At 44.0% G+C, this 15,286-nt stretch overlaps 1 protein-coding gene across 2 annotated transcripts in view; it reads left to right on the forward strand.

The window, feature by feature from the left end:
- CPXM2 (carboxypeptidase X, M14 family member 2) overlaps positions 1 to 15,286 on the forward strand; it is a 146,482-nt gene that overhangs the window by 43,925 nt on the left and 87,271 nt on the right. For both annotated transcript variants that reach the window (XM_017858729.1, XM_017858730.1), the window contains exon 4: positions 5,136 to 5,275. In XM_017858729.1, the coding sequence (XP_017714218.1) occupies positions 5,136 to 5,275 (140 nt within the window). The remainder of the gene's footprint in view (positions 1 to 5,135; positions 5,276 to 15,286) is intronic.

Below are 15,286 nucleotides of genomic sequence, written 5' to 3' on the forward strand. Positions count from 1 at the left end.
ATAATACCTAGCACGTAGTCAATGCTCTGTAGATACCTGAAAAATGAAAAATAAACAGTAGACATTGTATCAGTCACCCTCTATATCTATATATCCCTTTCCTTTTGCTTTTTAAAATTAAAACTTGTTTTAATCAGTTTTATAACAAACACACTTCACATTGTACCCGGCCCCTGACTGCCATCGAGCACTGTGGATGGCACAGCTACTGGAAACTTTTTAATTGTCTCTTTGGGAATTGAAATCTTCAATTTTTATTTATTTATTTTTTTTGAGACAGAGTCTCACCCTGTAACCCAGGCTAGAGTGCAGTGGTGCCATCTCAGCTCACTGCAACCTCTGCCTCTCAGGTTCAAGCAATTCTCCTGCATCAGCCTCCTGAGTGGTTGGTATTACAGGCGCATACCACCACACCCGGCTAATTTTTTATATTTTTGGTAGAGGTGGGGTTTCACCATATTGGCCAGGCTGGTCTCGAACTCCTGACTTCTAGTGATCCACCCACCTTGGCCTCCCAAAGTGCTGGGATTACAGGCGTGAGCCACCGTGCCTGGCCTGAAATCTTCACTTCTAAATAATATGCACATATTGATCTGTATCAATTTATAAATGTGGACTTGATCTTTTAGATCCCTATTCTGGAAGATGAGGCTATCACACATTTTTATCACCCCTTTCCCCTCTTCCATCTTTCTGATAAAATTGTAGCTCAATTTTTGGGTAAATCTGTATCTAAGGTTTTATTATTATGACTGAAAATTTTGCTTCCTACTTACTGAACCAAGAAATAATTTAATTTTGAGTCAGGAAATATTTACTTTATATCATTTCTTAACAACCTTTTGTTTTCCTGGACCTGCTGGTATTTTTAAGAATATATTCTTCCCCATACCCTGCAATAGGTCTGGATCTGAAAGTAAAAAACAAAAAAAATTTAATATCATTTTTTATGCAGCCACATCTGTGCAGTGGTTTTTAGTCCTGTTTTATGTTTTACGTTTCTGTTAGACACCCCTTCAGAAGCCGTTTCACCTGCTGCGTTTGAATGGGCTACTCTCTGGGTCTCCTACATGGCTACTGTCTTGGGTCTTCACCATCATTCTGAGAATTCTCTGCTATGTTGGAATCCTTCATTTCTGGATCTGGTATATTCCTCTCCGTAGTGTTCAGCCTCATTTTTTTGGGGTGTGTCCTCTAGTGCAGGGTCCCCAGTCCCCCGTCCACAGACCAGTACCAATCTGTGGCTGGTTAGGAACAGGGCATGCACAGCAAGAAGTGAGTGGCAGGCCAGAGAGCAAAACTTCGTTTGTATTTACAGCTACTCCCCATTGCTCAAATTATGGCCTGAGCTCCACCTTCTGTAAAATCAGCAGCGGCATTAGATGCTCAAAGGAGTGCAGACCCTATTGTGAACGGGCATGTAGGGGATCTGGGTTGTGTACTCCTTATGAAAATCTAATGCCTGATGATCTGTTACTGTCTCCCATCACCTCCAGTTGAAAATGTCTAGTTGCAGAAAAACGAGCTCAGGCTCCCATTGATTCTACATTATGGTAAGTTGTGTAATTTTATTTCATTATATATTGCAATTTAATAATAATAAAAATAAGGTGCACAATACATATAATACGCTTACATTATCCCAAAACCATCCCCTACCCCAGTTGGTGGAAAATTGTCTTCCATGAAACAATTCCCAAACTGCTGCTTTGGTAGCTTCATGGAAATGGTATATGAAAAATAGATTTTTTGAGAATGTGTGAATCTGAAAATATCTTTATTTTATCATCATGATTGATAGTTTGGCTGAGTGTAAAAACTCCAGGATGAAAAATCTTTCCCTTTCAAACATTGAAAGCACTGTCCCTCCATTCTTCTAGCTTCAGATGCTGCTATTGAGAATTCTGATGTCATTCTCATTCCTCTTTCTTTCTTTGTATGTGTTCGTTTTACTGCTTGTTTCCTCTTTGGAAACTTTTAGAATCTTTTCTTTATTTCTGATGTTTTGAAGTTTCAAAGTGATATTCCTTGGTGTGTGTATTAGTTTTTTATGTATACCAGATTCTTCGTGTTTCAGAGACTTAACTGGAAAGTATAGTTTTTATTTCTTTCCAGGGGGTCGTTTTTTCTCCCCTAAAATCCTTCTGGATTTCTTCCTCTGCTTTTCTTATTTTCTCCTGTTATCTATTTTGTGTTCTGTTTTACTTTTGTGAGATTTGTTCAACTTTATCTTTTAGCCTTTCTGTTTTAAAATAGAAAGCCTTTCTATTTTGAAAGTTGCTGACATTTTAAAATTCCAACTTCCACATTCTTAATTTCTAAGAGCTCTTTCTTGTTCAGTGCTTTTCCTTCTTTAGAGTATTCTGTTCTTGTTTCATGAAATCAAGACCTTTCTAGAAATATTAATTATAGATTTTTAAAGCCTTTTTTCTGTTCTCTATTATAGTTTGCATGGTGTTCTATAGCTGGTTGGGAGAAGGAACTGGAGCATCTCACTCTTTAGTGTGCTGATGCCCCCAGAAGTTACTGTTTTTATCTATCATGGCACCCTTGCCCTCCTCTGTGCCTAGTGTCCCCAGTCCAGAGTCTCTACAGTTTGCTTTCTTTTCAGAGAAAAACTTCAGGTCCTCTGTGGTGTGGGGTGGAGATATGGGGAATTAATTGTATTTTTTTTTTTTTTTTTGAGACTGAGTCTTGCTCTGTCACCCAGGCTAGAGTGCAGTGGTGCAATCTTGGCTCACTACAGCCTGTGCCCCACTGGTTCAAGTGATTCTCCTGCCTCAGCCTCCTGAGCAGCTAGGATTACAGATGTGAGCCACTGCGCCTGGCCTAATTGTTTTTTTAATACACATTTTGAAGGAATTCCCTGTTGAGTCCTGCCTTAGCCTTACCTGCCAAAGATACCTTGAAACCCAGGTTCTCAGCTTTTCTAAGTTCTGCGTGGCTTGTTTCTTATTGTGCTGTTTTGACATTTGCACTTCCTTCTCTTGCTGAGTCATTCAGGATTCCTCCATCCGATTCTGTCTTCATATATTGTAATTTAGGGCTTTTATATGTCTTCTGGTTTTATCAGAGATCAAAGTTGTATTTCTGTATGTTGCTTTCTTTCTTTGGAGTTGACTTTTGAGAGAAGAACACAGAAAAACTAACATGTTTATCCTATCATCTTGAAACAGAAAAATCCTATTAGGTTGAACTTAGACAGTATCAGGTTTTCTCTTTGTTATGGATTTGATAATTCCCACATTTATCTTAAGCAAAATTGAGTCTGTTAGGTACATTGGTGTGCTTTCTTTAAAGTAAAAAAAAAAAAATGCATATAATTTAATTTCCTTTATAAAATTACATTAATTCTCCATTTTTTTGGTATTGTAGTGGAAAGATTCATTCCATGTTAGTGACGTTTTCAATACTAGTGGACCCTTTAAAGAATCAAACCTTTTATTTCATCAACTTTTAATTGAAATTTCTCCAAAATTTATCAGTGATTTCCCTACATTATTAAAGAGAAAGAGATGAATGCATTCTTCTCATGGTTTCTCAGAGGCATCATCTGAATATCATTTATTGCATGATGGTATAATTTTGTAACATCTCAGGGGCTGGTACCTCCTCTTTCACTGAATTCTCCCAGGCACTTGCTTTTTAAATTCATAATCGATTTTGCAGAGGTGGCTGTCACTTCCCAATGAGTCATCTTTGGAAAGAGCTCTCCATTCCCCTGACACTGTGCTACATTTAATTGACTGTCCAGTGTACTCAGAAAGAACTGAGATTGGCAGCAGAAGCAAAATATTCAGGCTGGCAAAACCAGGAGCCTTAAATTTAATTTCAAATTCTGGTCAGTAGACTTTGATGGACAGTTCCTTCCAGTTTCCATGATTCCATAGGGTACACATCTCAGGCTATGTGGCAGTTCTATTCTTATCTGCTAAGCCTTAGATGTCTAACACTGTACTATGGTTTTGTCCTGATACAACACTTATGTTAGCTGGTGCAGTGATGGATAGAGTTTTGCTCAGCGCAATCATTGGCCAAGTTGTTCACTCCTATAGCTGGACTCTTAATTTCACATTTCCATTGCCCATTCTAAGGCTGTCCCCAGAATTTGAGCTGAAGGTGCTCAGAGATAGGGAAGATGAGCTGGTTGATCATTTTTATCATTCAGACTTTTTTTTAATCTGATCATAAGAAATAACTTTGTGAAATAGCCATGGAAAATAGGATTAATAAACGAGGATGCTTCACTTGGTTCAAATGTCCTTTTTGGGAGGTGAGGAGTCAGGGAATTATCTCTTCACATGGTGATAATATAGAGAAAATTCCAGAGCAAAAACTTTACCTATCTTGGAAATTTAGATCAAAAGAATTTTTGAGCAAGGCATGGTGGTGTGTGCTTGCAGTCCCAGCTATTCAGAGGACTGAGGAGGGAGGATCATTTAAACCTGGGAGTTTGAGGCCAGCCTGGGCAACATAGCAAGACTCCATCTCTGAAAAAAAAAGAATTTTTGGTAGTAATAGCAACTGATACTGAACACATCAAATGACTTAAACACTAACAAACAAATGTTCACTGGATAAACTTACCCTTCAACGCCTAGTTCAAGTATCACCCTGGACTTGGGGCTTTCTGTCTATGGGCGGCCCTACACTAAGTTAGGGATTCTGTCCTTAAATGCTCCCACAGCGGTTTGCTCATATTCCTGAAATAGCGCCGGCCCCACTGTGTTCTAATTCATCTATTTTCACATCTTTCTTCCTGCTTAGATAGCGAGGTTCTGGGAGGGAACGATTCACCTTTGCGTCCCCAGCACCTGGTGTGTGTGGGCTGCTGTGTGGGAGATGGTTTCTGTGTGCTAGATGAATGAGTAGTAGGAGTACTCATTAAATTTCATCTTTCACACTGGGCAAAAAGAGGATATGGTATATTGAAATACTTTCAAGTTGTGGATACGAAGCATCTCCCTTTTATGATTTAGGGTAAGGCATTCAGGGCGCAATTATTTTTTTCTTTAACACCTTCCTCATTTTCTTCTCCTATCCTCGCTCCCTTCCTCTCAGTCTCAGGAAAAGATATGTCTTAATTTTCTTCAATTAAGAGTCTTTTTGAAGAACACCCCTTTCTTTCTTTCTAGGCGGGCATTAATGAAAATGATTTTTATGACGGAGCGTGGTGCGCGGGAAGAAATGACCTCCAGCAGTGGATTGAAGTGGATGCCCGGCGCCTGACCAGATTCACTGGTGTCATCACTCAAGGGAGGAACTCCCTCTGGCTGTGAGTGTACCTGGACATGGGCTTTCTGGACCCTGTTTTGGGTCTCACTTTTGAGGGTCTGGACAGACACAGGGAAGTTGCAGAGAAGTGTTTGGTGATGGGCAGTAGAAGGGGAGAGAAAATTGGAATATGAACAGGAGGCCGGGCTCACTGTCAACACATTCTCCTGGAAGGAAGGTGCATCTCAGAACGACACCCTCTGCCTGCACAGGAGTGGAAAGAAAAATCTGCCCCAGGTGCTTTAGGCAAGTGGCTGCTGTCTTGGCTCTGGGACGAGATATTGGTGTCCTGACTGGTGGCCAGGGCACAGCCCAAGGCAGGACCTCTGGACAAGCAGTGAGTACACAGTTCTGGAGTAGAGGGCATGGATTGTCCAGATCCTGGGAAGAAGGACTGGAAGTCTAGGTTCCTGAATGAAGGACCACCGGAGAAGTAGTGAAAGTCAAGGATGACACAGCTTGAGGCCTGCAAATGAGAAGGGGTCCTATTTCTCAGAATTTCACTCAGGGCCAAGGCTGGGACAGTGACAAGTGTGACCTGATTTTAATCCCAAGAGAGATGGGCTGCAGCCCCTGAAAAACCTCTGTCTGGTGACATATGCATACAGTGGAACATATTATTCAGCCTTAAAGAGGAAGGCATGCTGCCACATGCTACACATGGGTACAGCTTGGGGTCATTCTGCTAAGTGCAATATGCCAGTCACAAAAGACAAACACTGCATGATTCCACTTTCATGACGACCTAGAGCAGTCAGATGTATAGTGGCAGAAAGTGGAATGGTGTTGCCAGGGCTAGGAGGAAGGGGGAATTGGGAGTTAATGTTGAAGAGGTACAGAGGTTCAGTATAGGTTGATGAAAAGTTCTGGAGATAGATGGTTGCAAATGTGAATGTACTTAATACCACAGAACTGTACAGTTAAAGATGGTTAAAATGATAAATTTTATGTAATATTTATTTTACAATAAGCAAGCAAAAATACATGAACCAAATCACCCCGTCGACCTCGGCTCAGGGCTGGTTGTGGAGACCGAGGCAGAGCTGCATCTGTGAGGGATGTCGTGTGGCTCCAGCCATGTGGACAGTGGTCATGTGGAGCTTGGGGGCTTTGTGGAGGGGCATAGTAGAGTCAGCAGGACCTTGGGTGCTTTCTGAACGTATACAAGAAATCTTCAAATTCTTCTCACATCTGCCTACATTGAGAAGCCAAGATCACAAATGTCCCACACGTGAACATTAGGAAACTGTGATATTTGTGAGCTCAGATCCCTCCCGTCTGCAGTCCTCCCCAACCCTCCCATCTATACTGCACTCTGAAAGCTCATGTCTTACCATCTTTCAATATTTACTAATTACTTGGCAATCAAATAAAATCAAAGTTTAATTTGCTGACTAGATTAATTTTAATTTCTGGAAGGTCAACATTAATAAATAAAGTGGGATAAGTGAGATGAACCTGGCATCTGTGCTCACATTTAAACACCTGTCATTGTCCCTGCAAAGAGGACTTTCTTATGCAGTGACAGTTGTCAGGCAGTGACTCATCATCTATTTTACTCTGAATTTTTTTTTTTTTAACTGTAAAGACAATAGTATAACATCCAGCAAAATTTTAAAACATTATGCATGATTCCGTGGTCTTTATGCTAACAGATTTTTCCCCTCATATTGCAATCATGTTACATATCCAGTTATTTTATTTTTAACTTAAAGACATATCAGTATCATTTTCATGCTGTTACTCAGGCTTTGTAATGATCATTTTTAATGGCCTGTAATTTACTCAGCCACACCTCCATCACTGTCCCAATTTTCTATTATCACGTATCATGTTGTGAGAAAGCATTTTCATACTTTTTCTTCATTTGAATTCTTTTCTGTGAATACATTTTCAGAGCTCGAATAATTTGTGCATTTTGACAACAGTTGGTTATGCATTTATGCCATTTTGTGCATCACATTTTATTTGCCTTGCTTTTCAGTAGCGCTTGTGTATGTATTTGTTGATTTTTCCTCTGTGGCATGCGTTTTGCTTTTAGCAGTAGCTTATTCCCATCACAATTGTTTTCACTGTTGATATTCTGAAAGGCAAGAATTTATGGGGGCAGTTGGGTTGCTCAGGAAAAAATGGAAACTTAAAACAAAAGACTGTTTTGAGATTATCCATGGGGATTTTTGCCTTAATGTTTGCATGTTAAGCTGTCTGGCCACGGTCCTTAGAGACCCAGCAGTCGGGTTATTATTGGATTAGAAAATAAGTGAAAGGTAGGTATAAAGCTCACATTCCATTTCAGCTAGAAACATGAGAAGATTTGGGATAAGCAAGGAATTGCAGTGGAACAGTATCTTTCTTTGGCTCCAACAGTACAGGAACATCTCAGAGGGAAGGCAAGGGATAGAATTACTTTAAGAGTTTATTTTTTAAAATGTATTTCAAGCCAAATTATTCTCCAGGAACAATGAAAAGAAACCCGATGAGTTTTGGTTTGTCTTATCTCTTGGAATAGTACTGTCTCCAATGAGAACTGAAGAGGAAATGGGATTAGGATACATCTTGGTATCTGAGCCTTTTTCTGTCTCAGTATGTCCAGAAAACATGTCAAAAATGAGTATCATTCAATACTAACAGTGAAGAAGGCAGTAGTCATCTCCCTTTCTCTCTTGGCATGACCCATCCCCACACTGCTCCCAGTTCAGACGGCTGTGGTACCATTTTTAATATTTCTATTGATTGGTTTTCATGTTTCTTCCCGCTAGTCTGTGATTCCCTTGATGGCAGATCCATGTCTTGGCAGTCTTTATTCCTGGGACCTTACCCAGGATCAGGCGCCTATTAGATGCACAAGAAATAACTCTTTAATGAATGAGTATCAATATGAAGTAAAGAGTCGACAAAGACTCATTCACATGGAATGGTAATGAGCTAATTCATCTATGACGATACATGGATGAGCATTTATTTATATTATACATGTAAGGGGGAATGTGGAGGGGTTCGGAAAGAGAAGATTGAGAAGCCACAGGTGTGTGGAGCTGGACAGCTCCTGTAGAGCAGCCGCCACGTCAGGGCTTTCGGCCCTTGCTGGTTTCGAGATTTCTCTTCTGTGACCCTCAGTTTCCTGTTCTCTAAAAATGAGATAACTACTCTCTATCTCATAAAGATGCGGTGAGAGTAAAATTAAATTATGATGTTTTAAATGAGCCAGCACATAATAAGTGCACAGTAAGTGGTAGCTGTTCCTGCCACACGTCTTTGGGTTTATCTGTAACTGTGGTTTTCAAGCTTTATTTTTAGGTATAGATTCTTCTCTCAAATAAAATTTTTCTTGGAAATATTTAGAAAATATAGACAGAGAAAGCTGCTTTGCATGAATCTGAGGATTTGGGGACAGTCACCTACCTGGTCCTCCCCTCTTTTTCCTCACAGGAACACCTCGGAGGACAAATTGGTGGAAGTATCTGTGTGTAGGGGCCTAGTAAATAGCTCGAGGGCGGTCTACGCAGGTTACTATCCTGCACACTCCCCCCGGTGCCCGTTGCCACTTCCCAGGTCCTGCAGGGTCACAGGCAGAAGTGGAATTCACACCAAGACAAGCCATGGCAGAGTTGGAATTAGAGTTTGAGTTTTCTAGTTAAGTGTGCAGAGCGTACCCTCGTCTCACAGTGTGTTGCATTTTGGTTGGTAATGTTTCAGAAATGGAAAGGGAGGAACTTGCCAGCCTGGTAGATTTTTCCAAATGGATGTTGCTATTCAGAGTGGCTTCTAGCTGGCTACTGAAATACAGAAAGACTTGACTAGCAGTTGGAGTTACAATATACACTTAAGAAATAAACTTTTCCTTTATAGGACATTTATAGTTGGATTTTATTTTATTTTATTTCTTAGATGGAGTCTTGCTTTGTCACCCAGGCTGGATTGCAGAGGTGTGATCTCAACTCACTGCAACCTCCACCTCCCAGGTTCAAGTGATAATACTCAGCTTCTTGAGTAGCTGGGATTACAGGCACCTGTCACTGTGCCCAGCTAATTTTTGTATTTTTAGTAGAGACAGGGTTTCACCATGTTGGTCAGGTGGTCGTGAACTCCTGACCTCAGGTAATACTCCTGCCTCGGCCTCCCAAAGTGCCTGGATTACAGGCATGAGCCACCATGCCTTGCCCTATAGTTGGAATTTAAAAATGAACATTCATGATCTTATTTGTTTCTGATACTCTCTGGATGTCTATTAATTCATTCCTGTGATGTTTATCAAGTGCTCTACAATAAGCACTAGGGATATAAAAGTGGGCAAGAAATGGCCCTGCCTGCAGGGAGCTTTCAATCTAGTGGAAGAGTCCAATACCTTCATGGGTCTACTCAGCAAGGCACATCCCACGGTAAATGGGCACAGGGGAGCTGCTGTGAGCCCTGGGGGACAAATGGGAGAGATGAAAAGGCAAAAACACGAGGCTTAGCCACCACAGTCCTGACACAAACTCATAACCAACTTGATGATAAGTTCTACAACTGCAGTTTTATTAGTTTTCCAAATAATTCATGCTATTTGAAAGTAATACAATAACTTATACAAATATAAATTATTCAATATCATTAAAAATATAAATTATTCAATATCATTAAAACAACCAGATTGTTTTAATGATATTGAATAATTTATATTTTTCACAATTATGAAGTATCCTTCCCTACTGCATTATAATTTTGTGCAGTGTTAGTATACTAATGAAAAGCAATCTTTTATTTCCCTAATGACAGAAAGTATATTAGATATGAGTGTTAACAGTTATAACCAATGTGATGATTGAAAAGTTAATTATTCTGCTGGAGGTGAATAGATGACTCTAATGATTTGGAATAAATACAGGCAGTTGGAAGGAGCCAAATCTTTTCAATTTTAGTCTTTAATCGACAAAATGATTCTGTGTATATCTTGAAGTCTGTGCATTTGTCCTTTAAGTGGGGCAAAAATTTGATGAATGAGTTTGTGAGGTGAGGGCTGAGGAGGGTTGGTTGGTAGGCTGACTTTGTAAGAAGGAGTTAGGCTAATGAGAGGAAGATGGATGGAATTTTGTTGTGAGCCAGGCTCTGTGCCTGAGAGCGCAAGGACAGGGAGGCTTAGCCCTGAGCCCTGAGACGCTTGCTTTCTGTTTGGCAATGGAAAATCTTAGCAGGAGTTCCACATTCAGCTTTTCTTTGGAGAATTCTGATGGTGAAGGGAAGGAGTGGGTAAGATGCCAACATCAGAAGGAAGACCAGGAGAAGAAAGGCGAATTTCCCTTCTTGCTTCTTGGGAATCTGGCTGTTTCTAGGCTGGACAGAAGATCCAGGTGGAGGGAAAGTCAGTGGGGGATGGCTGATGGGGCAGGTCCCTGAGGGGCTGACTCTGGGGCAGGGGCTCACCTGGAAAGGAGGAGGGTCTCCTTTACCCTGAGATCTCTCCTGTGGGGAAGATCCAGGTGAAGGGAAAGTTGGTGGGGGGTGGCTGATGGGGCAGGTCCCTGAGGTGCTGACACTGGGGGGCAGGGGCTCACCTGGAAAGGAGGAGGTTCTCCTATACCCTGAGATAGTGAAGGTGGGGAGCAGTGCTGAGGGGTGTCCCAAGCCTTCACCCCAGAGGGTTTCACATTCTTGGTGAAGTAGAAGGTGGGGTCCTCTGCAGACAGGGAGTGTGGCAGAATTTGGGGCTGGAAACTCAGACAGAGTAAGATCTGCATTGAGATAAAGGACAGGGAGCATCTTCCTCCAGTTGCAGAGAGGGCTCTGTGGGCCTTGGAGATGTGGAATTGTCACTGTCCTTTTGGGCACGCTTGGTGGTATGTTTACTAGGGGCAGTGGAGTTGGTGGCAGTTGCAGCTGGAGGAGATCAGGAACGAGGGCAGTGTGGCACTGGTGGCACCAACTGTGTCAGGAGTGAGGGCCTGTGAGACTCAGGGCTGGTGGGGTGGGAATTCAAGCTAGAGGGCTGATTCCCTGGAGGTGCAGGGCAGGTTCAGGAGCCCCTGTGCGAGATGGCACTTCAGAAGTGACGGAGGATTGGCAGGGGAAAACAGTGGCCCTATCTGAGAACCCCATGGGGCAGGTGAGTTGATGACTGGGGTCAGGATGCAAGGGGCTGAGATGGAGCCACGGGGAGTTTCCAAAGGAGCAGACTTCTGCGAATCTTGAGGCTTGAGGAGTGGCTACTCAGCACCATCCCTGTTGGGGGGATCTCCAGGGGACACTGGACCCTGCAAGGATCGGGAGAGGAGATGAGGAGGCAGCTGAAGTGACAGTGGGGTCTCTAGCAGAAGCGGAAAGGGAGATGAGAAGGGCAGAGACAAATGCAGAAGCAGCTGGAGGACCTTGGTCCACGGCGTGGGGGAACCCGAGCTTCCCCAAACACCTCCTTTGGCCGAGGTGCCCATTTTCACAGCAGGAAGCATTCAGCAAGGTCCACCCCCTCTCTTCCACTGGATCCAGCTTTCTGCTCCCCTGAGGCATCATCCTGGCCTCTGTGTCCCCTTGTTCCTCCCAAGAGACCTGGGCCCACATGGCAGCAGCCTGCCACAGTGCAGAGAGAAGGTGCGGGGCCAGGCCAGGAGCTCAGAAGCAGAGTGCAAAGTGAGGCCAGCACTTCATAAATCATTCACCTGTCTTCTCGGGAGAGAGGGTGTGTGTGTTTTCAGAATGTGTCACGCTGTGTCTCCTCGCTTAAGGGTGAAATGAAATGTTTGGCACCTATGGGGGGCTGGGGAGAGAGAAGTTTCCAAACTCCTTTCTAACCTCTTTGAAAACTGTCAGTTTCTGAACCATAGTGTTTAGCAAGAAATAGAAGCGTTTTAATGAAAACATCTCTAAGTTCAAGTAGAAGGCCGGGCATGCAATCATTTCTGCATTTTATGTTAAATTTCAGCAATGCAGGGATAGTTATTTGAAATTAAATAAAGCTTTCACAGAGGCTCGTTCTTGGCTTTCTGGGTGTTGATGATGAAGGCATGAGCTCTCAGAGGGAGAATCTCTGATTTTTCAGTTTGTTTCCGGATTGGAAGCTTCCACTCTGCTTTATCCAAGGGTCCTTGTTCCCCAGCTGTGACTCCCCAGGAAACCTCTCAGATGGTTGCTGGGCACACCTTGCCTTTGCCTCCCTCTGTTTTTTTGTGGGGAGGCCCCCTTGCTGTGGGCCCCCTCCCCTGATTAGCTCACGAATGTCTCCACCTCTTGACCCATGTCTTAGTCCATTGGTGTTGCTATAGAGGAATATCGGAGGCTGGATAATTTATAAAGAAAAGAGGTTTATTTGGCTCATGATTCTGCAGTTGTGCAAGAAGCATGGTGGCCGCATCTGCATCTGGGGAGAGCCTCAGGCTCCTCCTACTCATGTCAGAGGGCGAAGGAGAGCTGGTACGTGTGCAGAGATCACATGGGGAGAGGGGAGGCAAGAGAGAGGGGAACGGTGCTAGGCTTCTTTTAACAGCCAGCTGTCATGGAAGCTTGGGGGAACTAATAGGGCTAGAACTCACTCAGCACCCCCTGCCGTCCACCAAGGAGGGCATTACTCTATTCATGAAGCGTCTGTCCCTACGACCCAGACACCTCCCATTAGGCTGCATCTCCAATATGGGATCAGATTTCCACATGACATTGGGAGAGGTCAGTCAGACTACAGCAACCCACAGGGGCCTATGGAGACTGGCTCCTACTGCCCATCTGATGTCATTCCCTTTGTTCATTGCACTCCAGCCCAGGAGCATCCTTTTTGTTCCACAAACACACCGGGCCTGCTGCTGCCCTGGTGCCTTTGCACTTTGCTATTCCCTCTTCCTGCAGGTGCAACCCTCCTTGTGCTCAGAGGCCTTCTTTGCCCACCTTTTAAAACCCAGCCTCAGTTGCTTCATGTCCTCTCTTGGCTTTATTTGACCACCTATCTATTTGTACTTACACTGATGTTGCCCCTGGGGAGCAGGCAGGGTTGTTTGCCCTTGAATCTCCAGTGCTAGATTAGAGCCCTGCACAGGGCAGGTCTCTATGACCAGCCCTTCCTGACCCTGTCTCCTCTGAGGCCAAACAGCTTCTGCCAAGCCAGAGTCCACCTAGCATAGGTGGGGCTCTTTAGTGCAGAAACCACTGGGAGGAAACCTGCTCCAGGATGCCCTGGGGGGATGCAGCTCCACTCCTTTGCTCTCTGTCCCCCCAGATGACCAGGTCCTCAATGGTGTCAAAGAGTGAATAATAGCTCAGATTCTGGAGTGAGACTGGGATTCCAGACCTACCGAGCTGCACATCCTTGAACCTGTTTCTGAGCCTTTCGGGCCCCAGTTTCTTCATCTGTAAGACGGAGATGTAATCGTAGCTACCACATAGGGTTGTTGTGGGGATTAAATGAGTTAATTCCCATCAAGCAGTTAAGATTGTCCTTGGCACGTAGCAAGTGCCCTGTAGGAGTCTGTTGTTGCTGCTGTTTTCTTGGGTCTCCTTGCCTTTCATGGAGGGTCCTATTCTCATGCCAGTACTGCCCCTACCCCATTCCTCTATCTTCTCTCCAGCTAAGCTGAAATGTGCTCAGACCACATCCTCGGTTCTCTGATAACTCTCACTTGCTCTGTGTGGTCCTAGCATCGTTAACTGGGAGGCAGCTGTCACCGGCCTTGAGTAGGTGGGTGGGCCAGTGGCCATCTCGCCCTTCCAAGCCTCAGTTTCCTGGACCGTGGGAAGAGGAGACACCTCACTCTTTCAGCTTGCTGAGTGGTGGTAAGATGCCTGTGGAAAGCCGTGAGCTCAGCCTGGACACATGGCAGAGACACAATAAGCTGAAGATTCACTCATTTACCAGGTGGCCTCATCTTACCTCTGAGCACCCCCAAGCCCTATTCATCCCTAGCTGGGAGCTCCAGCACCCCTAGTGCCTCCAGAGGGCACCCAGGAAGGCCCTGGCAACTGAATCATGTTGCAGCTAAGAAGTAGCATCTGACATTTTATGAAAATATTCCTGTGACATATCTGTATTTTGTTGGCATAAATTTGACCGGCAGGAACTTTTTAAAAATAAAAGCACATGGGTTCCCTACACCAGGGCGGCTGGGCACTTTGCCTGTGTTACCTCCTATGCTGTTCATCGTAACCCTGCCCACATAGGTTCCTTTCTTCTCTCATTGTATGGATGAGAAAACAGGTTTAGAAAGCCCAAGTAACATGGCTTAACCTTCTGTTTTAGTCTGTTCATGATGCTATAACAGAAATACCTTAGACTGGGAAACTTATACATAATTGAAGTTTGTTTCTTACAGTTTGGGAAGTCCAAGATCGAAGTGCTGGCAGGTTCCACGTCTTTTGAGGTCTCCTCTCTGTTTCCAAGATGGCGCCTCGTTGCTGCATCCTCCAGAGGGGATGAACTCTGTGTCCTCCTCCCATGGCGGAAAGGATGGAAGAGCAAAAGACACTCAGGTGCTCTCTTCACCCTCTTTTGTAAGAGCACTAATCCATTCATGAGGGCTCTGCTCTTCCCCAAAAGCTCTACCTCTTTTTTTTTTTTTTTTTTTTGGTGACGGAGTTTTGCTTTTGTCGCCCAGGCTGGAGTGCAATGGCAAGATCTTGGCTTACTGCAACCTCTACCTCCTGGGTTCAAGCAGTTCTCCTGTTTCAGCCTCCTGAGTAGCTGGGATTATAGACGTGCCCCACCATGGCTGGCTAATTTTTAAATTTTTAGTAGAGATGGGGTTTTGCCCTGTTGGCCAGACTGGTCTTGAATTCCTGACCTCAGGTGATCCACCCGCCTCGGCCTCCCAAAGTGCTGGGATTACAGGTGTGAGCCACTGTGCCCGGCCTAGCCCCTAGCCCTGACTCTTAATACCATCACATTAGAGGTTTGGTTCCAACATATGAATTTTGGAGGGACACACACTCAACCACAGCACCCGCTTTGCCTTGTAGTAAAATCCTGTCCTTTCTGCTCCCTCTTCCCTGTCCAGCACATATCCCTCTCCACAACACTGTTGCTCGGGGCTTTCTCCTGTGTTGTGTGGCTCGTGCAAGT

This window comes from Rhinopithecus bieti, unplaced genomic scaffold, assembly GCF_001698545.2.
Source record: "Rhinopithecus bieti isolate Rb0 unplaced genomic scaffold, ASM169854v2 scaffold_42745, whole genome shotgun sequence".
Classification (NCBI taxonomy): Eukaryota; Metazoa; Chordata; class Mammalia; order Primates; family Cercopithecidae; genus Rhinopithecus; species Rhinopithecus bieti.